The sequence below is a fragment of the Cervus elaphus genome, chromosome 4 (assembly GCF_910594005.1).
Source record: "Cervus elaphus chromosome 4, mCerEla1.1, whole genome shotgun sequence".
In the NCBI taxonomy this organism is placed as follows: Eukaryota; Metazoa; Chordata; class Mammalia; order Artiodactyla; family Cervidae; genus Cervus; species Cervus elaphus.
In genome coordinates this window covers 9,705,152-9,731,166 of record NC_057818.1, presented here as the reverse complement: position 1 = coordinate 9,731,166, position 26,015 = coordinate 9,705,152, and the positions used below count along the sequence as shown (strand labels likewise).

At 45.5% G+C, this 26,015-nt stretch overlaps 1 protein-coding gene across 3 annotated transcripts in view; it reads right to left on the bottom strand.

Annotated features, from left to right (window-relative positions):
• GAN (gigaxonin) overlaps positions 1 to 26,015 on the bottom strand; it is a 45,858-nt gene that overhangs the window by 5,270 nt on the left and 14,573 nt on the right. For 2 of the 3 annotated variants that reach the window (XM_043898136.1, XM_043898137.1), the window contains 8 exons: positions 15,612 to 15,726; positions 13,219 to 13,569; positions 11,543 to 11,760; positions 11,208 to 11,329; positions 8,021 to 8,133; positions 6,382 to 6,531; positions 5,340 to 5,476; positions 4,952 to 5,080 (listed from right to left, as the gene is read on the bottom strand). In XM_043898136.1, the coding sequence (XP_043754071.1) occupies positions 4,952 to 5,080; positions 5,340 to 5,476; positions 6,382 to 6,531; positions 8,021 to 8,133; positions 11,208 to 11,329; positions 11,543 to 11,760; positions 13,219 to 13,569; positions 15,612 to 15,726 (1,335 nt within the window). The remainder of the gene's footprint in view (positions 1 to 4,951; positions 5,081 to 5,339; positions 5,477 to 6,381; positions 6,532 to 8,020; positions 8,134 to 11,207; positions 11,330 to 11,542; positions 11,761 to 13,218; positions 13,570 to 15,611; positions 15,727 to 26,015) is intronic. The other variant, XM_043898138.1, reaches the window with a different exon arrangement.

Sequence of the window (26,015 nt, the reverse complement as noted above, 5' to 3'; positions counted from 1 at the left end):
CTCTATTTTTGCTACTTTTCTACAGGTCTAAAATTATTCCCAAATAAAAGCTTTTTGTTTTTTTTGCTTTAAAACAACACAAACTAGACTCTGCTATATAATAATGTTCACTTAAGTAAATTTGATCAATTCCCTTTCATAGCTAAAGGCATAGCCAGGTCAGAGCAGACCTCAGTTAGAGGAAATGTATGTAAGCCCTTTAGCACCACCAATGTCCAGGCCTCCACTCACTACCAGAGCACAGAAGATTACTTCACTACAAGCAGCGCTTTGTTTTTCCCAATGCACACTCTCTCCAGACTATTACAGAGTGGCACATTCCCTATTTTGAATCCCAAGAAATGTAGCAGCAGAATGTTGTCCAAGATCATGGAACTCAGAGGCCAAGCTGCTATAAAGCGAAGATCCGATTCCTCTAATATCTGAAAGCTGATTGGTATCAAGCAGTTTGTGGGACTGGGAATACACCTTGGCCCCTGCCTCTGAGCTGCCTCTAATAAATAGAAAAAGGGAAAAATCTAAGAGCTCTCCCTGTAAAGTGAAAATGGGTGATCGCTGACCTCACGTCTTATGGGCACTGGACCCACGGATGCTTGCACCTGAGGCTCAGCAAGTCTGAGCATGCCCACTGCCTGCAAAATGCTAGGAGCACCTCTTTGGAGTGCCAGAAGAGATCTCAGGTCCTCAATAGTGTCCTGCTCACAAAGCCCGGACATAATTAAGAATTACTCAACAAAAGAGCCAGATAAATAAGAACCCCTTCTAGGGGGACTAAACAATTAACAGAGGCCAACTCTGATGACTCAGATGATGGGATTATCTACCAGGCAGGGATGTGGACACAGCTAGCACAACGATGCTCAGTAAGCAAAAAAGGAAAACAGGCTTATGATGGAAAGATAGGAGACTGCGGCAGAGAAATTTTAAAAATCTAACATGCGACCTAAGGAAGGTAGAAAAGGAAAAACAAAATAAACCCAGGGTAAGTAAAAGGAAGGAAATAAGATAGACAAGAGGAGAAACCAATGAAACAATACACAATGGAGAAAATGAACACTGATGTGCAGGCTCTCTGAGAAGGTAAGTGCAATGCTAAGCTTTGTCAACAGAGGGCACTGGAGGGATTGCAAGGCTTGGGGAGTAAAGGGCTTCTCCCCTGGTGTTGGTGGTCTGCTCTGCGGTCTCCAGTGTGCAGGGGACCCGGAGGAGCTCACCTGTGCGGAGGTGCTCTGCTAGCCAGCAAGCAGCTTCCGGCGCACCAGCTCTGGCCCCGGCGTCCCAGGGCTCTGCCGAATCCTGGGCCACTGCACCCCCTCCCCCACAGAGGTGAATCCCAGCCCTGCAGGGTGGGGAGCAAACTTCCAAGTTTGTTCCTTCCTGGGACACTTTCCCTTGGTCCTAAAGGCTGCCACTGCACTTGTTTCTTGGCTATTTCTGTTTTCATCAGCGTCTCCTCTCACAGGTTAGCAGTTAACTCCTCCTGCTAGTTAATCATTCGGTCGGTGACCACCTAACCACCTGTTTAAGTTTATGGAAAGCTGACGGCTATTTTCCAAACTGCAGCTGACTCTTCTACTTGTTCTAAGTGAATTAAGTGGGGATGTGATGGGGCACCACCCTCGCACTTTCGAGTCTTTGATGGTGGCACTGAGGTCTGCACGTTCCTCAGGATGCAGTTCTCTACCTTGGCAGGGGAGGAACGTTCCGGTGACTTCCACTTAACTCTTGCTCCCATAATGGTCCCTGACCCGCACGTCAGAGAACCATATGGGGATGTGGCCAGTGGTCAGAGATGTCTATCCAAGTATACGTTCATCAAAAGATGAAGCTGACAGGTCTTGACTTCAGAGAAGAGTTAACATGATTTATCTGTTAAAAACGTGAAGGGGAGGGCACGTGGGCTGACCAAATGCACAGAGGCAGTAAGACACAGGATGGCCGTAAGAAGTGAGCCGCACTCCAGAAGAGAGTGGAAACGGCCAAACACTTCTCAGCCTCAGATCACAGAGTGCCCCGAGGAGGAGGCTAAATACTAATGTCTTTACTTGGTAAGCAAGGGGTAACTAGGAAGAACCTCCATATGAATGGAATGACCAAAGGCAGATTAGTCTTTCAAAAGCACAAGCAGGTGAAATGTATTAGAGAGACTGGTTAGAAGGCTAAGGACACCGCACGTATGACAGTGAACTCGCTGGAGTCGTGGCATAGAAATAAAGGTGGCTGTGTGTGAAAAACACTACAGAGTTTAAAAAAATAAGATTTGGCAACTCATGAGATGTGAAGCGTAAGAGAGAATCAAAGATGACTTTTAAAGAAATATAGACCACTGGGAGGATGACAGTACTAGTCTAGTACAGTACCAGAAGTAGGAATGCAAATAACAGAAGTGGATACATTTGTCTTTCTGGATATGAAGTTGTTACTGTCACTCGGTATAAATAAGGGCAATTTTTTTGTTTTTTATTTTGCTTTCCTTCAAACAGTTTTGCTTTTAGTCAGAAACACAGAAAATAGTAAGATGTGGCATTTTTCCAGGAAACTTTTAACCTAAAAATAGAGAACAAAGACAGGAAAGACAAGAGATTACTTAAAAACAATAAATGGTCTTCAATCTAAGGCAGGTTGCTCATTTGGCAGCAGCTTCCAAAGTATGCAAATACCACACACTTGGGAACATCTGAGCTATAAAGAAAGAAACTACTCATAGATGTTTTCCCCCTTCTATAGGTTTTCATGGGAAAGACTAAGTTTTTAAGGCACTACTGTGTGGTAGCTGAACTGGTGGTCTCTGAGGCCAGAATGCCCGAGTTCAAATGCCAGCTCTGCCACACGCTGCCTGTGTGTTTTGGGGCACATGACTCAACCTCTCTGTGTTTTGATTTCCTCATATGCAAGACAGGAATGAAAAGAGTACTTGTATTTCAGAGGGCTGTTTTGAAGATTAAATGTGTTAAATGAGGTAATATATGGCACTTAGTGTTACATGTTTGTGTTTAGCTTTATCTAAACAAGAGTCCTGTATATTGACAACAGAAATCAAGCTTTCTTCATTCTATTTGTGAACAAACACTGAAGAACTTGAATATAAGCAAACTACAGATAAGTGAATTTTATTGGGAAGTACTTTAAATAGCAATGAAAAAGTAACAGTCATGTTTAACAATTACGAATGAAAGCAAGTAATACTCTTATTGAAAGTGAAAAGTGAAAGTGAAATCGCTCAGTCGTGTCCAACTCTTTGTGACCCCATGGACTGGAGCCTACCAGGCTCCTCCATCCATGGAATTTTCCAGGCAAGAATACTGGAGTGGGTTGCCATTTCCTTCTCCAGGGGATCTTCGCAATCCAGGGATCGAACCCATGTCTCCCACATGGCAGGCAGACACTACCATCTGAGCCAACTGGGAAGCCCGATATTCTTATTACTAAATACTCCGTAAATAGGAGACAACCTGAGAGAAATCTAAAGGTTCTAATGATGATGGCATATCAAGGCAGACTGAAAACTTCACAGCCAGCTTCAAGTCCTATACAATCAAAACAGGAACAGAAAATGGTAAAACCATAAGCAACCTTGATTACCCCAGCAAGTGAGATACAGCTCTCTAGCTCACATTATCCAAACAGTAATCCAGTCATTATGAGAAAGGCTTATATCAATATTTTATCAGAAACCAAATATACTAACCCCTGCTTGTTAATGAACTTGGGCAACTTTTTTTTTTTTTTTTTCTGGGGGGGCAACTATTTTGAGATTCATTTGGAAAGGAAATTCATATACTACTTTGTATTGTGAACAGTCAGCCCTCATTGTAACACATATGGAAGAGAGGTGTAGAAAAGTCTTTGAAATTCTGCCCCTGTCCCGACCATAGTAGCAAGCATTCTCAAATTGCTCTCACACTTTGTCTAGTAGACTTTCATAAGATTGTCTGCCCCCAGTAACTGAAGGGAAAAAAACAAACAAATAGGCTATGCAAACATCATAAAATTAAAATACATTAATAAAGAACATACATATTTCTAAAATCTTGGCAACTGTGCACTGTTTACCCTAAAATAATATGAGATTAAACATTATATTCTGGCACCCCCTTCTGGCAACACGATCAAAATGCTATTACAAGATTAGCACAGCAACTTCCCTATAGGATCTGAACATAATTTTCTGCAAGAAAAACGCTGTTCAGTGGTTATAATAGAACGTGTGAGAGGAGCGAAGTGAGGGGGACTGGACGGATGCTGCCCACTCCACCTCACATGTGTGGCAGCCCGTCAGATGATTTAAGAATCTCTGATACCACATTTACTGAGTGTCTGATACAGGCCAGGTGTGAGGCCAGAAGCTAGGACCCAAAGCTGAGCTGGAACCCGCCCTGAAGGAGCTTCAGCTCACAGTCACAATCTGAAAAAGACAGGCATGGGATCACAGACTGAGGAGCCTAACTCAGACTGGGAGACACGAGAAGGCCTTCTCTCGGTGGTGATCATTAAGCTGAGTTCTGAAGAAGCCAAGTTAACTGGATAAACGTGAGAAGGGAAGTTTTAGGCAAAAGGAAAAGTACGAAAGCACGGAGCTAAGACAATGATACCATGTTTTGGAGGGAAAATGTCACCCAGTGGGACTCAAGTGAAGCCCCTGGGTGGAACAGGAGCAGAAAGAATACACACAGGTCATATCACAAAAGGCCATGAGTTAAGGAGTTTAAACTTTCTCCTAAAAGCTATCAGAAGTGTCAAGGTCTGCTCTACACTTCAGAAACATTTTTCTCTGGCTTTCCTATGAGTTACCAAGACTTCTGAAGTCACTAAATAAATATCCAGTATGCATTAGATATAAATATATGAGTTCAGTGGAATAATTTGAAAGCAAAACTAAATGAAGCTAAGACATGCCTTTGAAAGCATAAAGAGAAAGTTGCAGAAGCCACACGAAACCATTCATAAATACCTTTTAAACTCATCGTGGTAGAACTCCGACTTGCAAGTTACCATCTCGCCCCCCTGGATGTCCTCGCGACTTCTGACTCCCCCAAATACATACAGTTCCATGGCGACTCCACAGGCCACTGCTCCAAACCTGAAAGGCCACATAATGCATACATACTAAGCATTGGATTCAACAATATATCTCAGGACTTGATTCCCTAATTCCTCTTTTGCTTGTTTTAGCTCTGCGACATTCAGTGCTTCACAAATACGTGAGTTTTCCTTTTTCAGGGAGTGGATTATTCATTTAGTGTTATATGAACCAAATGGCAAGTCAAATAGAAGATCCGTTCAAAAGAAGGGAGAAGCGAAAGCCAGGCGAACGGGGCTCTGCATCCCCGTTCTCTCACCTTCTCTCTTTCAGGGGACAGATGGCGGTCCACTGCTGGGTCCGGGGGTCATAGCATTCCACAGACTCGAAGAGTTTCCCATAGGACCCTCCACCCATGGCATAGATTTTCTTTTTCATAGCTGCATAGCAGCCAATCTGAAACGAGGAAGCAACAGTGGGGGAGGCAACATTTATCATTAAAAGTTGGCTGAGTCAACACCAGCTTGGCTGGAACCCTGGGAGATGTTTGGAAAAGGGTCTGACGGTAGGAGTCTGGTGCCTTCCCATATTACAACAGAGGCTTTCAAAAATGGGAAGAGCATGGGTAATACACATACCATCCTCAGGGAAGGATTAGCTCCACCTAACCTACTCCACTAAGTGAGATAAGCACCCAAGCCTTGCTTTTAAAGCTTTCCAGGCTCTCTTCTTTCACCACTCTTTGAAGAGTCCAAGATGCAGAGTCCACAGAGCAAGATGTCACTCAACTCCTGCCCCAGATTAAGTCAGCTGGAAGAGCACACACAGTGAGCGATTGTGTTACCAGTGAGTCCCAGCACCAAGGTGTGAAATACCCAGGGCGCTAGAAAGGCTCTGGCCTGCTGATGAAATGCCCGTCTCCACCAGGCAACAGAAATACAGGCCCTGAACAGCTAATGGGAGCCCTCTGTTTTCATTCTTCTCAGAAACCAATGGCAGTTCTTTACCTCTGGATCAATGGGTTAACGTTTCCTCCCAAGCGATCACGATGATTAAGAAAGCAGGTTTGGGAGATCTGATTACGCCTAGGTTAGTGCCATCACGGAGTATTTATCAGGTGAGGGCCGCAGACACAGCAGAGCTGCCCAGAGCCCACTGCCCCCGTGAACTCTCTCACACAGCTCCCCAGCTTGGTATGTGACTGGCAATAGTGAAGGCAAGAAGCTACCAGCAAAGACAGACTTCTGTAATGTTAATGCTTTAACACTATCAATTGCATTAGAAGGCATCCGTGGGAAATGAGGAAATAGTAACTTTAAAATCCAGTGTGTGAATTAGTTATCACAAGGTACAGTTCTCACCTTTCTAACCATGGTCAAATCAGGTTGCTTTGTCCAGGTTTTAGAATAAATATCATAACATTCCATTGAAATTAGCTCTTTTTCACCATCTTCTCCTCCTAAAACGTATAGCATGCCATCTATCTCCACAATTCCAAAATTATGTCTTGCCTGAAAAACAATAAAGAGTTTTGTAGACAAAAGGCCGACTATCATATTGAAAGCTGATAATCATAAATTTAATACAAATGACAGATATTATTCCATTCCTGCAAAGAAATACCAGACTCAGAACTGTGTCTCTCCAACAGTTCTGCTTTCCCCAGAAGCTCACTTTTCTATCACGAGAGACAGAGAACCCAAGTCCAGGAATTTCCTGGAACAAGGGAATTTCACACGAGGTGGATTCACTGGCAAAATACTTACCTTTCGCTCGTCAGCTCATGACAAGAAAAAGAACAATTACCGCCTGGTTCCATACAATGATTCTTGTTCAGCAGTGGGCAGTAGTGGCTCCCAGCTGACATGTGAAATTGTGTAAGAGCCCCAGCAACAGGCTTGCCCGTGGCGGGGAGGGGTGGGGTACGGGCCTGCATGAAGGCTGCCCGCGGTGTGACACGCACCCACTCACAGCACTGACCACTGAGACAGAAGCCCCTGCCATCCAAAAGTCTGTGCGAACAATTTAAAAAGGCCTAGTGCTAAGATCATGGCATCTGGTCCCATCACTTCATGGCAAATAGATGGGGAAACAGTGGAAACAGTGTCAGACTTTATTTTTTTGGGCTCCAAAATCACTGCAGACGGTGATTGCAGCCATGAAATTAGAAGATGCTTACTCCTTGGAAGGGAAGTTATGACCAACCTAGACAGATGTTAAAAAGCAGAGACATTACTTTGCCAACAAAGGTCTGTCTGGTCAAGGCTATGGTTTTTCCAGTGGTCATGTATGGATGTGAGAGTTGGACTGTGAGGAAAGCTGAGTGCTGAAAAATTGATGCTTTTGAACTATGGTGTTGGAGAAGACTCTTGAGAGTCCCTTGGACTGCAAGGAGGTCCAACCAGTCCATCCTAAAGGAGATCAGTCCTGGGTGTTCATTGGAAGGACTGATGCTGAAGCTGAAACTCCAATACTTTGGCCACCTCATGTGAAGAGTTGACCCACTGGAAAAGACCCTGATGCTGGGAGGGATTGGGGGCAGGAGGAGGAGGGGACGACAGAGGATGAGATGGCTGGATGGCATCACCGACTCGATGGGCATGAGTTTGAGTAGACTCCAGGAGTTGGTGACGGACAGGGAGGCCTGGCGTGCTGCAATTCATGGGGTTGCAAAGAGTCGGACACGACTGAGCGACTGAACTGAGTGTGTGAGGAGGGCTGATGTGGTATGAAGAAACAGAAAGCAAGGGAGGTGAAAGGGGAGCTGAGGGCCAGTGGGGAGGCCTCGCTGAGGAGGAGGCGGGCAGTGTGCCACGTGGGTACCTGGCAAAGGGCTGAAGCAAGCATGTTCCCAGGAGGCGGGGTGGAGGGAACGAGCACATCAGGTGGGCATCTTGGCAGGGCCGCTGTCTCTGTCATTACGTCAAAGGCAGAAGCAAACAAAAGTGCTAATAGGGGTAAAAAGAAACACCAAACAATAAAAAGCAAGGCTTTGTTCACCTCGTTCATCGGTGGCAGTGCGGTCCACGTATTTGTATCTGGGTCGTACTTTTCTCCTGAGCTCAGGGTCTGCTTGTTTTCATCTTGGCCCCCAAATACAAACAAAAACCCTTCTGAAAAAATCAAAGGAGACACACAAGGAAGTTGAAGCGTAAGTTTTCAATACCCACCCCCAGGCAAATGCAAATGCTGTGAAGGCAGAGACAGTACGTGGAGACACCTTCTTTGATGACAAGCGATTGGAGATCTTTGTCACACTTCACTCAATCCTTGATGACACAGTTAATCTGTCAGTCACTCCAACCATTTCACTTCACTCAGAATCTCTGAGCAGATTCCCACTTCCCTGTGGCTTAAAAGGAAAACCAACACCAGCCCACCCAGTCATCAAGTGACTCTAAGTTACCTCAGTTTGTCTGTTCTGTTCCCCAGCCCGTATTTTAAAATAAAATAGGTTTCTTAGAGGAGAAGCAGCCAAAGAGATACTATGCTAAAACGGAAGGGAAATGTAGGCTGGAGAGGTTACCATGCATGGAAACCATTTTGCTCTGAGGGCATTAGCAACGTGGGAAAAACGCAAGCTTTCTCTTAATGGCTGTGAGGGCATGAAGAAGGTAGACATCTAAATCCCAGGCCCACAGAGAGTGTGGTTTCTGGCAGGAAAGCCTCTCCGAAGTTCTAACCCTCAGGACGCAGGCCAACCAGAATGAGAAGCCAAGTTTAAATCTCCTTGCTTATCTAAGAAATCTCAAAATTTGAATTTGATTTACAGTAATTACAAATTAGTGTTTTTAGGCAACTGGCAGAAACAAATGCAAAACTTCTATGGAAGACAGTACCTTTATCTAAGTTTTAGAATCTAACATTCCAAGATTTTAAATCATTAAAGTTTTCCTACAAATGATTTTTAATAAAATGATCAGCACCCAGCCAAAGATACTCAGGTAAACAAAGGAACTAGACTCTACAAAGATGAAGCAGTAGAAACAGACAATAGGAAGTAACCTAGAAAAAGACTGCAAATTTCAAATGTTAGAGTAATGAGAGATGACAAAACAAAAATGCTCACTATGTTATTTAAAGATAACTCTATATGAAGGGACGGTAGAAGTGACATAGCAGGTTTGAAAAAAAGAAAATTCTAGAGGGAAAAAAAGATTAAATAGATTGAATAAAACATTCAATGGATGGATTTAATGGCAGATTCATCACAAAGAAAACAAAACAAAAAGAAGGCAGGAGGCAGGGGATGGAGTAAAAGGTCTAGCCGTGTTTAATCTGACTTCCAAAAGCAGAGGGACAGAGGAGAATGAGCAAGGACAACATTTGAAGACATAATAAATAAAAATTTTCCAGATTTGATGAAAGGCCAACCTTCAGAGTCAAGATGCCCAACAATCCCCAAATACGGTAAAATTTCAAATAAAATGTTCACCTAATACTGAAATGACAGGGGAAAAAAGACCAAAAAAAAAAAAAATCAAAAAAAAAAACCACCTTAAATATAGTCCAGAGAAAAGACAGAGTTTTATATCTGACAACTGACTTAACAACTAGGAATAACAGAGGCCAGCAGAAAAATATCTTCAGTGTGCTGAACAATCATAGAGGCCAACCTAAGATTCTATACCCAGCAAACATATCCTTTAAGGATGAAGGCAAAATAATGACATCTTTAGACAGATCTTAGAGTCTGCCATCATTAGACCCACGTTAAAGGAAATTCAGAAGGATGAACTTCAGAGAGAAGGAAAATGATCCCAGATGGAAAGTTTGAGGAGTAAGAGGGAAAAAACAAAGAAGTTGGTAAATATGTGGATAAATCTAAATGACTACTACCTATGTATTCTACTAGGTAGAATACATACCTAGGTATGTATATAACATAGATTAACAGAATACATATACATGTAAACATTTACTTGTAAATAACCATGTATTTTAATACTGTAAAACTGTGGAACATGAAAAATAGCATATAAATGTACTGATTAACTCTAGACTTTTTTAACAATACAGGCTGAGGATGCTAATGTAACTTTCAAAAGGACACAGACATAGAATATAACTTCTAATCTGGTAGAGAGGGAAAAAATTGAATGACAAAAAAAGCCAATCAAGTTTTTTTTGAAAGAAGGCAGGAAAAGAAGAAACATGCAATAGGCTGGACACACAGGAACTACTCAGTCATGTCACAACTTTGGTCAATGTGACTGGAGACAACTCCTCTCCTCACTGTTTCATGTTTCTGAGACAACCACCCCTCCAGGAAACCTGAAAGTTAGTGATACAGGGACCTTTGTGGTAGGTGTGCATGTGCGAAAATTATGCACAACTATACACATTATGGGAGGAGAATTTAAGGAAGGTAAGTCTGAGAAAAAGAGCAGAGAAATCAGATCCACGTTCTGTTGCCTACACCACTCCATTTGGCTGACTAGTAACGAAAACATCAGTAATTGTGGAACCTATGATTTCATTTCTATTCCACAGCTTTAGCCATATCTACAATATAGTACAGTGTAGAAGAGCTTAAAAATGTTAACGTAATGTTAGTGGGCAAACAGAGACTATGAAAGAAGAGTTCCAGGAAGACTGCTGACAATAGTTAGAACGAAGTGAAATGGCACCTGTGAGATGAAGTCAGCAAGGTAGTGAGAATTTCCAATAATGTTCCAAACTTGCAAAGGTTAATTAAAACATAGTTTCTATAGTAAAGTAACTTTAAGCCAGAACTAATTTAGGTAATATTTTCTCAAGTCTCCTATGAAATGCCTGCTCTTACATGACACTTTTACTTTGGATGTGTGTTACCTGCTGTGACTCTAGAGTGCCGGACTCTCCAAAATGGGGCACTAGCATGGCTCAAGGAAATCTGCATCTCAGATATGATCATCCGGCCAGTGGGTGCTAAGAGTCACTCGGTCCTGCTCTTCTAGCAATTAAGTCATCCAATAAAAATGCTCCGCTACTGATGTCTTAAAAACAGCTACGTATTTAAGACTTGGGAACAGTAAGGACTGGTCAGAAGACACTCTTCTTAACACAATCTTGACAGCTAGAGCCACGCTAAACATGTCCCCATAGAGGGGCAATATCTTTAAAAGGTTCTGAGTCATCCTGCACAACACTGAAATTGCATCTCACTTGATCTTGTGTTTAAGTGAAGCAGATGAGGGCACGGTACCTGCTGATAGGACCCCGTGGTTGATTCTCGGCATGCTCAGAGGGGCCAGTTCGATCCACAGCTGCCGATTGGGGTCGTAAAGGGGGCACATACATCGCATCGCTGCCGTTGGCTTCCGCGAACTAAGAGGAGGCAGACGATCAGTTAATATGTTTATATTCTGCTTAGAATAACCACGACGAGTTTTACTGCTCTCAAGAATGTTTCAAACATTTAACAACAACAACAAAAATCGATCGCTATTTAGGCTTTAGATACTGAGAACTGTTCTGAGTTCTTGTGCACACGGCAATCTCTCTTCCCTTACTCAGACCACAGCTCACGGCCACACTTACACTCTCTCCTCTCCACCCACGGTCACGATGCACTCCGAGTAGCCGCGGGGCTTGAAGCTGGCCAGCATGGCCTCCCCCTGCTGCGGCTGGCTGAGGGGGATGTTGCTGCATTCCTTGACGATCTCGCGGACCAAGGGCTCGTTGAGCATCTGCTCCCGTAAGTAGCTCGAGTCCAACCCTGAAACCCACAGCGCTGACATGACATCCTTCATGTGGACCTGCAGAGCAGGGCGGAAGCACGGGGAGGAGAAAGGGAGAGTATGCATTTAGAAGGCACATTTTTCGGCTCATAGAAAACTACAGTTGTTGACAGGTGAGATGATCAACAGGCAAGGAGTAAGGGCCAGTGCTGCTTGAATGTGTGAGGCGGCCCCTTTCCTTTCTACTTCCTCTGGCCTTGATAAACAAGAGTTTAACTTAAAACATCGTCACTTCAGATTCATATCTGCTGGGCCACTGCAAGTCTCAAGAAGCTTCCACCACACCCTACAGGGCTCCCACCGCAACAGGAGAACCTACAAGAACTCTGCCACGATTTGCTTTACCTCACTAACTTGGGTGTGCTATGAGTGTATCCCATTTATACAAATAATAGTTACCGGAAGAGCTTGATACAATATGTCAACTAGATAATGAAAATGTACCAACATTAAAATTGTAAGGAAAATCTGAAAAAGCCCAAGTTTCAAAAACAAAAATCGTGACAACTATGTCATCATTTCTTTGGGAATAACTACTAAAAATGACCTAACATGTATAATATGAATTGTATGCCTTTCATGCTCAATCATTAAATTTGAACCAAATGACTAGAGCACTCTACATATGTAAGGTGACCAGTTTTTCTGGGCTTTGGAATCATCATTTTAAGGTACACTCTCCTACACCCTGAGCAATGAAGGCCCGCAGTCCTTACAGCGTCAAGCTGGCATTAACCAAAGGATGAAGAACCGCCTTTTCTTTCCCAGCAGCCACTCCACCTTTGGCATCCTCATGGCTTTAAGGCAAGAAGAGGGTCAGAGAGAAGCTAGTTCAGTGGTGTTGGCAAGTTGGAAACTCTTCTTTCCTCTTTCCTAAGCTACCCACCCACCCACGTGGAAAACAGAACACTGACTGTAGCAACTGAGCGGAGACTAAGAATGCGGTTTCCACGTGGACACAGCTTATGGACCTACAGAATTTAAAAATACAAGCTAATCGTCAACACGTAAATCAAGGGTTACTAAGAACAATTAACAACGCAATTATGCATTCTGAAAGCCTCTCCAAAGTGTTATATATTTATTTTGGAGCTAGCCTCTAGAACATACACATGAGATTCAAAGCCCTGTGATGTAAAGGCTAAGGCACCCTCCCTGAATGTGTTAACGGTCTCAAACCTGATATCCTCTAACACATTTCCCATTAAAAACAACATGCGAAGGATGTCAAGTCACTCTTAAGTGTTAATATTTTCATTGCTATATGATGAGTTACACTCACTCTGGTAGACGGATCAGAAAAAAACCAACCACTTTAGAGAGCCTATGGGAAGATGTTTTACAGGTCATGGTTTAGATCACAACTCTGCACGTTTGTCAAGTTGGAGGAGAAAGATAAAACATGTAACACTGGGGTGAAGAATACACAAACAGAACGAGCAGGTGGAACGTCCGAGTCAGAGCATGCCGAGGCACCTTTCTTAACTCTGTGTCGTGCGCGATCCAGCGGATGACCGCCTCGAACACGTATCTCTCGTTGCCGACGTTCAGCTTCTCGAGGGAGATCACCTCCTTGAGCTTCTGGGGGCTCAGCTCGAGGAACTCCTCGGAGCCGCTGACGTCCCGGAAGTGGGTCTCCAGGTACTCGGTGGCCAGGTAGTGCACGTGGTGCAGGCAGTAGTGCAGCGCGAAGTCCCGGATGCCGATGCAGTTCTCGGCGGCGATGCAGCCCTCCAGGAAGGCGCAGCACAGCGCCTTGAGGTCCGTCAGCAGCAGCAGGTCGGCCGCCTGCACCACGTCCTGGATGGTGTCCTCGCTCAGCCGGATCTGCGGGGCCAGCACAGGCAGTTTACATCTGAGGGGTTCATCTAGAGCCCACACCACTCATCTAGCAGGCCAGACCACGGGAGCTCCCCTTCTGGAGGTCAAAGACCTCCAGACTGGGGATTGGCAGATTTCACACGGCTCCGCTTTGCTTTCAAGAGCGGACAGAGGGCCCAGGGCACCTGGGGACGACACAGACCCTGCGTGGCTGGTCAGCTTCTCCCAGTCCTTGCCTCGCTTTACCCACACGAACCACCAACAGCCCTTCTGCGTGAACTGTCCATGGTGCTCACGCTCAACTCTGAGGAAAACCTAACATGACTGAAATGCTTATCAGGAAGTGGCAAGTTCTGCAATTCTACAGTAAACAGAAAGGGATTTCTATAAATGCAAACACTTCAACTAATGAAAATCTTTCCTCCAAATAAATTAGGGTCCCTCCTTGTGCCAAATGGTATATGAAAGATACCATGTGGCCCCGCTGAAGAGAGGGAGAGCCACACTGCCTGAGGGGCTGCCTTCTGGACCCCAAACACCGCACTCGGTATGAAAGATACCATCTGGCCTCAAAGCTACCTTTTGGAATAAATCCCCCCAAAGTTCCATTGCAAACATTTACTTTTCCTTAATTTTCTTCAGTTTTCTGATTGATGCATCTCCCTCCACCCCCTTCACAGTTTCTCTATGCTACGGTGAGGCAACATAAAGACACAGGCCCCTAAAATACTGCCATGATCACAAACAGTCCAGAGTCTCCCAAGGAATGGGTGCTTATCCTCCACAAGGAAACGTGAAGGAGGGATCTCACACTGAAGTGTAGCAAGAAACATTTTACCATGATTCGAGATGCACACGTTTGGTACCACAGGTAAGTAAGGTTTCAAGTTTCAAATGCAAGCCTGAACATGGACATGCTCTAACTGGCTTCTAACCTCTCATAACTGTCGCTGAATTGATTTTACACGTTAGGTAAGAGTTGGGTCCTATGTCTGGTTTTGTGATGCTACACAGCATCACCAGTATTTTAAGGGCTGTCCCCAAATGGATTTAAGTGCATTTATTTTAAATAATCACACACATAACCTTACTTCCACACACTCACCACCCAGTGTTTAGAGAAAAGAGAAAGTGGTAACATCATGAAATGAGATAGAAAGCTTCAAAGAGGATGACAGTCACCGAGTGTGATTCTGAACAGAACGAACGTTGAGAGAAAAGCAAGCACTGCACTCAGAATACTTATGCAGGAGACAGAGACTTCACAGGAGAAAAGTCAGAAGAAGACTGAGGAGAAGGAAGGAGAGAGAGCAGGACACGCGCCCTTCAGAGGAGCAGAGAGAAAACGCACTCCAGGAACCAGGCATCAAGTGCATCAGCACCCCCCTAATTCAAACCCAGATCGCTGAGTCTTCATGCGCCCCTTTAAGCCACATGAAGAGCGGGGTACCGGGGGGGGGGGGGCGGTCAGCGGAGGGAAAAGAAAAGGGAAGGATCCCTAGCCACTGACCACTTCCTTCCTTGGGTTTTGTGAAATCCCCAGAAATGTAAGGGTACAGAGAGTAAAGGGGAGTGAGCAGGAAAGAATGAGGCGGGACAGGACCGAGGCATCGAGAAGACAATGCAGGTGCCCATCACCTGAGTCTTGAAGTCTTTACCTGTAGAGAATAATCCCCACCGCCCACAGAGGTTCCTGGGTCCGTGCCATGGAGACAGACCGAGTTCCCCGAGAGTGTGGGTCCAGGGCAAGAGGGTTTAGACACCAGAAGATGGCAGTGAGCGGGGATCCCACGTGCACACGGCTCAGACTGGACGGTGGCGCTCAGGATGGGAGAAACAGCCTGGGATCTGGGTAAACCAGCCTGCTTTTCTTTCAAGGGCAGACCCCGGAAGAAGGCACTCAGGTGCCACGTGCAGCAGGAGACGCAAGTCAAGTCTGCGGTGAAGATGGAGGGGACGGGGCTGCTCGGCCACAGCGTGGATGGAGGAGACCCTCACCCTGAGCCTGAGGGTCTACTCAGCCCTCCTTCCTCTGGGTCTCAGCATACCTGCCCACTGAAGATGTAATCCAGGATCTCTCTCATAACCATTACCGATATCCCTTCAAGTTCAATCTTATAGGTTGATCCATCATCTTTTGGAGGATTATAGTTTAACTTTGTCCTAAGAAAGGGAAAAAAATGTAAAATTTCTATGAAAGAACAGAAATAGCTAGAAATATTTATGCACTAAATACTCTACAAAGTATATGATACTTATAGATACATGAATCCCATCTAGAACATTTTGATTGTTAACTTTGGAGCAACATATGTTCTATGACTTTCAACTGCAAAGTATTTGTTCAATGGTTCAGTGCTTCTTAAAAAACAAGCGAAGCACACAACCAAAGCACTAAGGGCATGGGAGTAAGGGTCTCTATTTCACCTGGGGAACCCCGCCCTTTAAGCTTATTTTTCCCTGTATTTAATTATCCAGTTATTTTCAATAATGTAACAAGGACCCCACACATCCACCACCCAAAACAAAACCTCGACAATAACCTGCTTCTAACCAAATTATCCTCCCCATTGGTTCATTCCCCTGCTTCCTCATCTGAAGTAACTGTTAAACCAAATCCTGTATTCAAGTTTCCCTTTTAAAGTTTTCGATTTTATAAAAGTGTTTCATGCTGTCTGTAACCTTCTGGGGCTGTTTTCATTTGCTGTTATATTGCTGAGTCATTCGTCTATCACAGCAGCTTTGTTTGGGTCTTTTTGGCTGTATAACATGCCACTTTCCTGTTGATGGGCCCCTGGGCTGTGGCTCCAGGTTCGGGGTATTGTGAACAGTACTGCTAGGTACTCTTGTGTGTGTCTCCTTTTGTAATATGCTAAAGAATTTCTCTTGGGTGTACCTCTGGGAGTAGAATTAAGCTAAATTCTTTTCCAAAGTATGAGCTAATACTCAATTATTCTGCCCAGTAGCTGGAGCAGTTTTCAGCCTCATCTGGTACGGGTAAGGGGACTGTGTGGACCCGCGAACTCTACGACATTGGTCTCTGTCCCACTTCCTAATCCTGCCAGGCAGTGAGTGAAGTGTGGTCTCTGGTGTGGTTGTGACCGGTCTTCCCTCACCACCCAGGTGCTGAATATCGCTTCACAGGTCCGTGGTCACATGTGGCTCCTCTTTCATGAGATACACGTTCAGTTCAAGTCTCATTTTTAATTGAGCTCACTGCCCTCCTCATAGTGAGGTGCAGGCCTTTAGTAAATTCTTGGTAAACCTTTGGAAGACTTGATACTTTTTTTTTCTTAAGGTGATGAACAACTTGAAGAATAATTTTTCACAGTCAATGCTTTCTGGGTCTTGTTTAAGAACAGGTCCTTTACCCAAGGTCTAAAAGATGCTCCTAATTTAGCAGCAAGGGAAGCGAAGACACACCGTTAGGAACCTGCCCAAAGGCTTGGAGTTGGTAGAATAAGGCAGCCATGGAAGGAGGGTGAAGGATGAACTAAGTGCAGAACAACAGATGGACAAAGTCTTAGGAAACAGGTGAGTTCCCAGACTCTTGCTGCACGTAGGTAACAACTCCCCTGCCCAGCTGAGGAAGGCTGCCCAGCTCCAGTGGAAGACGAGTGATGTACTCTGAAGGGGGTGCAATGGGGAGTAGTTTAACCGGCCAAAATGCTGCCCAAATATCAGGACAGAATAGATATTTTCAGCTATACAAAGTCTCAAAACAAATGATCTCCCCTGTAACACTTCTCAGAACGCTGTTCTGAAAACTGCCCCAGAAAACATCCAGAAAGAGGAAGATTTTGGACCAAAAAAGACATGATCCAACACAAGAAAGGAGGGAAGGGAATGGTGAGGGATGACCCTAGGATGACAGTTCTGCACAAACAGAAAGAAGCCAGTTCACTCTGGTGCAACAGGAGGCCTTGCGAGGCCTTTAGGTAGGTGGAATTGATGGGATATACACCGTATCTGAAGGTAGAAAGAGGATATTTAGACAACTCTGTTTCCCCCGTATATTCCGAATCTGCTGTTCCTGCCTCTGCAGTTTCTCCTGAACTAACAATTTTACACAAAAGGCACTTCTCTTCTGCTCACTGCACTCTAGGTGTGTCTATATGAGTGACACTAAAAGTGAAGAAAATATTTTTCAGTCAATTCTCAGTCAAGAAAGACAGCAGAAGTGGTAAGAATCCCGCTGAAATGACTAACACTGGGCTCTACCGTCCACTGTACGCAGACGCGCCCTCAGGGAATGTTTCACTGAGGATGGTGTCAGCGTTCATATTTCTAAGTCACTGTGCTCGCTATTACCATGTCACCGCCTCAGCCCCGGTCCACCCTTCTTGCAGGCTCCATGAAAACAGATCTGAGCCTTCTGAAGGGTGAACTGGCAGGGTGCGAAGCGTCTCAGTGGAGGGTGCTGGGGAGACACCGCAGGGGGAGAGTCTGCCGCCTGGCCCTGGTCCCACAGCCGGGCAGGCTCCTGGGGGTACAGCTGCCCGCGGCGCCCGGCAGCTTGCCCTGGAACTCCTGGAGGCAGGTTTGCAGTAAACTGTCTCTGGTGAGACTCCTCCCTGTGAACTGCGTTCCCCGGCACCACAGAGGGCAGATTTCTGGCGCGTTCCAGAAGGCTGACTTCAAGAAAATTCCACCAGCGTGGCTTCTCTGCCATGCGCTGATCTGTCCTGGCCAATCAAGCCTGCATCTCAGCTGCTCCTGACATTGGCTACGCCTTGAATTTGTCGCGTTTCCTCTTTGTGGCCAATCCCTCATTCCTCTATAATCTCTTGTTGTAGTTAAAAATTCTTTAAACTTTTGTTGCTCAGATTACTCTGGCTTCTTAATCCTGACTAGACGCAGTCTTGAACCTATTTAAAGGCACTAGTTTCAAAATGTGTTCACGGAGAGGAGCGCCACCGAGAATTCGAGCGGTTCCAACCAGAGCCGGCTGAGCTTGCCCACGGGCTGCGGACAGTGCAGGGGCAGGGGGGCCGGGTTTACAAACAGGCTGGTCAGCGTGCCCCCTTTCTACTTTTCAACCACGTGACTGGACTTTTGTTTTAAAAATGATTATACAGTCATCTCTTGGTATCCTTGAGGGAATGATTCCAGGACCCACAGAGATACCACAATCTGCAGACTCTCAAGTCCCTTAGTCCAGCCCCCCGCACCTGCATCTACAGATTCAACCAATCATGGATCATGTACAACTGACCTTTGAACAACACGGGTTTGAACTGCATGAGTCCACCTACATGTAGATTTTCTTCAATTAATCTGTGTATCAGTAAACCCATGCAATACTGAAAAAAAAAAAAAAAACCCGCATATATGGACCCACACAGTTCAAACCCACATTGTACAGGGGTCAACTACCGCTGCGTGTTTTCACAATGAAAAAGAATCGCTTTTAAAGAGTACAGTTTTCTGGGGGCTTCCCTGGTGGTTCAGTGGTTAAGAATTTGCCTGTCAAGGCAGGGGAAATGGGTTCGATCCCTGGTCAGGGAAGATCCCACATACTGTGAAGGAACTAAGCCCATGTCCCACAGCTACTGAACCCACACACCACTTGTCGCATCTAGAGAAAGCTCACGCATAGCAACAAAGACTCACCACAGCAAAAAAATTAATAAATATATATATATATATTTTAAAGGTACAGTTTTCTTTCAGCAGCTGGCAGAGTATAGTCAATGGCTAAGAGGACAGAAAAAAAAAAAGATTTCCTTAAATATTGACCATTTCAGATGTCTATTAAAATCTGACCCTTTTCAGAGTCCATGAAAACTGAGTCATTGTGCTATCAAAGTCTTTGAAAGTCTGAGGGTCAAATCACAAAACTTTAATTACAGTTTAAATTCAGATCCAAAATGTCCCATCTTCCTGTCCCACTTATATTATCATGGCCAGGTGACAACTCGCAGACCATCACCAGTCTGCATGTCCCAGGAGGCTGATGTCTGTCTGTTTGTCAGGAATGTAGTGAAAGTTGGCCGTTAGTCCCTTCCCACCTGAGACGCTAAGAGTCACTCAGACCTGTTGTGAAACTGTCTTGCTTCACAGCCCGTGGCCATTTGCAATGACTTCCTTCTTTCATTTCTTAGTCACCATCCTTTCTCACCGATAAACCTTATAAACTTGCCTTATTCCTCCTCCTTCCGTCTTCCCTTCCCTATCTCCCCAACTAAATCTCCCCAGTTTTTGTTCCATTCTGTTTCACATTTGTTTCCTCCAGTAAGTACCCTCATTTTCCCAATATCTACCAATGTATTTCCTCCATACTTTCCCTTTTTTATCTAGAACCTTCTCACCTTGCACATCGTTTCTATCTCCCTTGCCTCGTTTATATCACATATAAACAAGCATTCAATGAATTGGACTGAATGAGTTAATTTTAAGAAAGAAAAGGCTAAGCCAAAGAGCTAATGACTGAGTTTTGTTTCATAGTTAGTCCATATATTTGTTGCTGTTGTCTAGTCCCTCAGTCGTGTCCAACTCTTTTGCGATCCCATGGACCATAGCCCTCCAGGCTCCTCTGTCCATGGGAGTCTCCAAGCAAGAATATTAGAGTGGGTTGCCATTCCCTTCTCCAGGGGATCTTCCCAACCCAGGGATGGAACCCAGGTCTCCTGCACTGCAGGTGGACTCTTTACCACTGAGCCACCAGGGAAGCCCAGTCCATATATAATAGTAGGTAAATCAACTCTTCTGATTTCTTTCTTTTTTAATTGAAGTATAGTGATGTACAATGTTATACAAGCTACAGGTGCACAATACAGTGACTCACAGTTTTTAAAGGTTACAGTCCATTTACAGTTATTATAAAACACTGTCTATATTCCCTGTGTACAATACATTCTTGTAGATTATTCTGTGGATAACGGACTGTGCCTCACACCTATGTTGCTGTGCTCCCTCTTCTCTAGTCTTCTCTCTCTGCCCCGGGTTTAGAATCACACTTGAATTCATCAGAAGTCACAATATCCTTGTTTTTATTATTATGTGACATCAATTTACAAACTCTCCAAGAAGCTGCAGTAGTCTTAAAATATCACTTTGAGAATTTCATAACACTGTTCACAACAGGGAATAATGGGGAGTGTTCTGAGACGGGGCCTCTGGTGCTCAGATACAAATATCCATGCCTGTCACATTCTTGCTCGGTTTTCTGTTTCCAGGGCAAGGCACTGCCCCTTCGCTCTCCCTGTTCTCTCGTTTGTAGAAAGAAGAGGTTAAATGAGGTGACTTGAGCGCTTCGCTCACCCCCAAACACTCCTGGGCTGACTGCTGAAACAGACCCAAGAGTTACTGTGGAGACTCCGCTCTGGAGACGCATCTGTTGAGTCCTGGATGATACAGTCCAGCCAACTCAATCTGTTTCCGAGGATTTATAACATGCCTCCTGTGGGTGACGCGGTGTGAGTTCCTTTTCCCTCCAATTACCTACTCTCTGGGCAAGCACATATTTTCTGTTCTATTAAACAGAAGCAAAACAAAATCAGCTTTGCTTTCTTCTGACAACACTGAAAAGAGGTATAATAAGAAAAAAGTCATTGCCTAATAACGAAGCTGGTATTATTCAAAGTTTTACATTTATGAAAGAGGTCCATGACTCTTAAATAAGTATAAGAGAGCAAAGTCCTCTGCTGGTTATACACTGTCCTCTTCTAACCGGCTTCCAACGGCTGGGAAATTTTGGTTGAGCCTAGATGTCCTGACAAGCACCCGGATCATCAGGTCTGCTCCTCCTCACCGCAGATATTACTGATCCTGGGATTTGAGGTGACAGTGACAGAGGAGACATCTAAGTGACTTTTCTTCCCCTCAGCTGCACAGACTTGTCTCCAATAAGAGCAAAGAAACCTACTCAGACAGGATATGAGAGAATGCAATGCTCAGGGAGTCATGCTTCACAGAAACTCCAGAGAGAGCAATTCACGGGCATTACTCACACCGTTTCAAATGATTCCCATCAAACCAGGCAGCTCCCAGGAGCAGAGGGGCACGGGCTCAGCACTGCATATGCCCACAGAGGCCCCACTGATTATGTCTGCACCTGCGGGGAGTCTGTCTTACGGACGCCCCCTCTCCTTTCGTCTTCATAAGCTCCTAAAAGCCAGACCAAAAATGGACCTTTCGGGCAGAGGAATCTCAGGGCAGCAACACTAGTCAGTACGATACCATGATGGTGGATACCAATCATCCTGCGTTTGTCCAAACCCACAAAATGCACACCAAGGGTGAACTCTAGTGTCAATCATGGACTCTGGGTGGTGATGGGGAAGTGGAGGGTCGTCAGTCGTGACTGAGGTTCCCCTCTGGTGGGGGAGGCTCTGCATGCGTGCCGGTAGGAGGCTATGGAACCTCTCTCTTCCTCTCAGTTTTCCTATGAACTTCACTCTAAAAAAGAAAGTCTACTTTTCAAATAATTTTTTTTTCAGTCCCAGCTGACTTCATGAAATACATATGTGCAGGTGGTATTTTCATCAACCGACGGCATCCTCTCAGGACAAGGCCTGCTTTTTGGCAGTTGGGAATGCAGGAATCCATCTATCTCCCAGCTCCCACCTCCTGAGAACTCCATCCACCGGGGAGACACCCACTTACACAGACGCCTGGCACGTAAGCCGTGTCCCAGAGGGAGGCCCACGGAGATCCTGGGTGCACGGTGGGATACAAAGCAGGTGCAAAGAACGACATTGAGTAACCCCTCACACGGCACCTGGACCTACAGGATGCCCCTTCTACAAGGCCCTGCAAAGTCAGGGGCAGTGAGGAGAGAAACCAGGGGAAGCCCAGGCCACGGTGCCGTGTGACCCACCTGGGGACTGCCACCAGTGCAGGGGGTGCCATGAAAAAAGCAGAAATGGGGGGCAGGGTCACATTTCTCTATGACTCTTAAGAATCGAACTTAAGAGTGGATACAATGTTATTTCTTTTCCTTTGTTATTTCCTTTAATTTCCTCTATTCATTTCTCTCTGCCTCCAAGTCTTTTTTTTCACCCAGAGAGAGTGTGGTTTTTACTTATTTACCATTAAAACTTTTCCCCTCATATAGATCCTGGCATGACTCATAATTTTAATGGATTTTAACAGCGGCTCCCCAACCTGCTTCCCAGAATCTTCTGGAGAGCTTTTACAGATAAAGCAGGTCCTAGATCAATGATGTCAGGTCCTAGACAGTGTGTATTTTCAAAGTTTCCCAGCTTAGTCTGATGTGTGCCCTCCTGCCTGGAATATTCCGTCCGCCTCCCACTTGCCTGATTAGTGGAAGGAACATTTAATTCTTCACTGACTTTAGGTCTCTGCTCCGGTAACACCCACAAAGAGTGGTCCAGGTACTGTGTTATCTAAAATAACACCCCTTTCCCCTCCTGCTTTATTTTTCTTTCTAGAATTTACCACCATCACATAGACGGCGTTTGTCTCATGCCTACACCTCTGAAAACAGGGACTCTGCTATACCCCATCAAGTGACTGAACGGGCATTTGGAAAATATCAGGGACTTGATAACAGCACGCAGCCAGTGGGTTTCAGCGCTGCAGTGATCAGCTACTGTGCTCGTTTGGCTTCAAGACAAAAGCAGCACCAGTGTTCAGAAGTGGCATTATCCCCCGGCCACGCAGCTGGACGCTCCCCTGCACGGCGCCCGCGGGTTGGTCCACAATGGGGGAAGGTGACGCTCTCGCCCGGCATCCGCCCGGGGGTGCTGCAGTCAGCAATTCAAGAACTGAGAGCCCAAACGTTCCACCACCCAGAGGCCCCCGAGGCAATCATCAGCCTTTGTGCCGAGGCCCAAATGGACACTGGCCGCAGGGCAGGCTGGTCCTCCGTGAATAAGCCTGACTGCCCAGCACTCCATCCTGTCTGCTTCAGGGCCGTCCCCTCACCGTCTCTGGTGCACCGCGCAGAAAACTAGGAGCTACGGAGTGATGGGCAAGTGTGAGGCTTAGGAAAGGGTTGCAGGAAACCAAAGGTTTACTGTTCGGGTGTCACCCACCCACCCAGCCCCCAGTAATGAGGCCAAAGCAGAGCCACTTCATCATAGAGGATGCAGAGGCCACGGTCTCCACCCGCCCCTGACCACCTCCCCACCCCAGAGCCCGTGAGGATTCACAAAAACGCTTTCCATCTTCCTCCTCTTCTCACGTCATCCGCTCTGAAGATGAAATACAGCGTTTCATATTTAGATCTGCTCTGAGTAACCACATCCAGTGACATCAATATCTGGAAGAAATACGAAAACACAAAATATCTGCCTTCCAGAGTCATGTGATTTGAACAAAAGAGAAATTTATCTAGGGAAGATGATGTCTCCTGAAATAAGAGAATGTGGAAAAGTGTGAAGTACCCCTCAAACAGGGACAGCTCAAGGAAACTGCAGAGAGTGAGTCAGGTGTGAGTCTGGGGGACAGGGAGGGCAGGACAGTGGGTGTATACGACCGTGGGGGACACTGATTATTCCTGCAGAAATGCAGCAATTGCCAGAGGAAAAGATGTACAGACTACAAAACCCAAACCCATAAAAATGGTGCCTCTGTTTTGCATGGCGTTCAGCACTGGGCATGGATTTAGGAACTGGACCTCACCCAGCTGGTGGTCCCCACCCCTGAGAAACTGACCAGCCCCACTTCTAACCACGTGCTTAATGTCAGTGAAACGAAACGGTGCCAGCCGTTTCTAGGAGTTTTAAACTCCCTCATCTGAAGCCTTTGGATAAAGTGCCCATTACTTTATTCTACAATAAATGGTCTGTCCCAGTCTGCTGAAAGCCTGTTTCTCCCTTCGCTGTTCCTTTACAGGTTACTGCAAAATACTGAATAGAGTTCTATACTGTGCCATACTGTGGGTCCATACTGTTTGTCTGTCTCATATACAGCAGGGGTATATGTTGGTCCCAAACTCCTAATGTATCCCCCTGCTCTCCCCTTTGGTAACCTAAGTTTGCTTTCTATTTCTGTGGATCTCTATTTTGTAAATAAGTTCATTTACATCCTTATCTTTTAGATTCCACATGAAAGCAACATCATCTGATCTTTGTCTTCCTCTAACGCACATCATTTTAGCACAATGACCAAAGCTAAGAAATAAAGACTGGCACAATGCTATTAGTTCATTCAGATTGAAGCAGCTCTCCCCCTAACGTCCTTTCTCTGTCTGGGGACCCAAGCCAGGGCTCCAAACTGCACTTGGCTGTTGTGGCCCTAACCGGGGACTCTTCCTCAATCTCTCTTCACCTTTCATGACCTGCCGCTTTGGTGCGCCCTGGTCAATTATTCTGTACAATGTCCCTGAACTTGAACTGAATTTCTTATGATTAGACTGAGGCTGAGCATTTCTGCAGGCACACTACCAGAGTGATACTATGTCCTTCACATCAGGGAGAACGTGATGTCAATGTGTTATTACTGCTGACCTTAACCATGGCCACTTGGCTAGGTGATGTTTGTTGGGTTTCTCCACTGTTAAGTTACCATTTTCCTCTTTGTAATTAATAAATACATTGGAGGAGCTAATACGAGAAAATGCAAATATCCTTTTTCTCCTCAAACTCTTGCCCACTAATTTTAGTTTCCATAGGTAGCTCTTGCTGGCAACATTAACGTGGTGTTCAACTGATGGTTTCTGATTCTTTTATTCCTTCTTCTACATTTACTAATTGAGCTTCTTCTATAAGAAAGAACTGTCTCTTCTCCCCCATTTATTTATCCATCCTCAGATACATCAGTGTTTCTTTATTCTATGGATTATAATCCAATGTTATTGTTATTCATTTTCTTGCTCACATCGTTCCACCTTTGGCCATCAAGACTTCTTTCAAGGCAGCTCCATGTTCCTTCTAAAAGCCTCTATGTTCTTTTGAGCCCCTCCTTACTTTCTGGCACAAATACTCCAGGCACACAGTCTATTTTTCCTGCCCCAGTGCCTGAATCAACCACATCCCCAAAGACACTGGAGTTTCGAACATTATCTAATTACATTCTAGAAACATCACTCTGGCGGCAGCTTTGGGAGACGGGTGGAGCCTGAGCATGGAGGCAGACAGGCCAGCAGGGAGCCCGCCACAACTCAGAAACAGTGGAAGTTCGAACCCAAGTGGCGGCGATGGCAGAGAGGAGAGGGCCTCCGGAGACTTGTGAGGATGAAACGACAGGTCTTGGCGTTAACACGACGCTGAAGGGAAAGGGAGGAGGTGGCCTCCCCGAGGACTGCCCGGGTCCTCCTGGAGAGCCTGGTGGGACAGCAGCCATCACAGCGGATGAAGGACCACCTGCCTGGGGGCAGAGGCAGCTGGGCCGCCCTGGGCTTGGGGTGGCCGTGCGGCCGGCCGCCGGATGGACACGCCTGGGGCTCAGGAGAGAGGAGACAGACAGGGAGGACCAGGAAAGGAGATGAGGGGAAGGGACAAGAAGGGTCCAGAGCGCGATGGACCAAGAATGGTAAACACAGC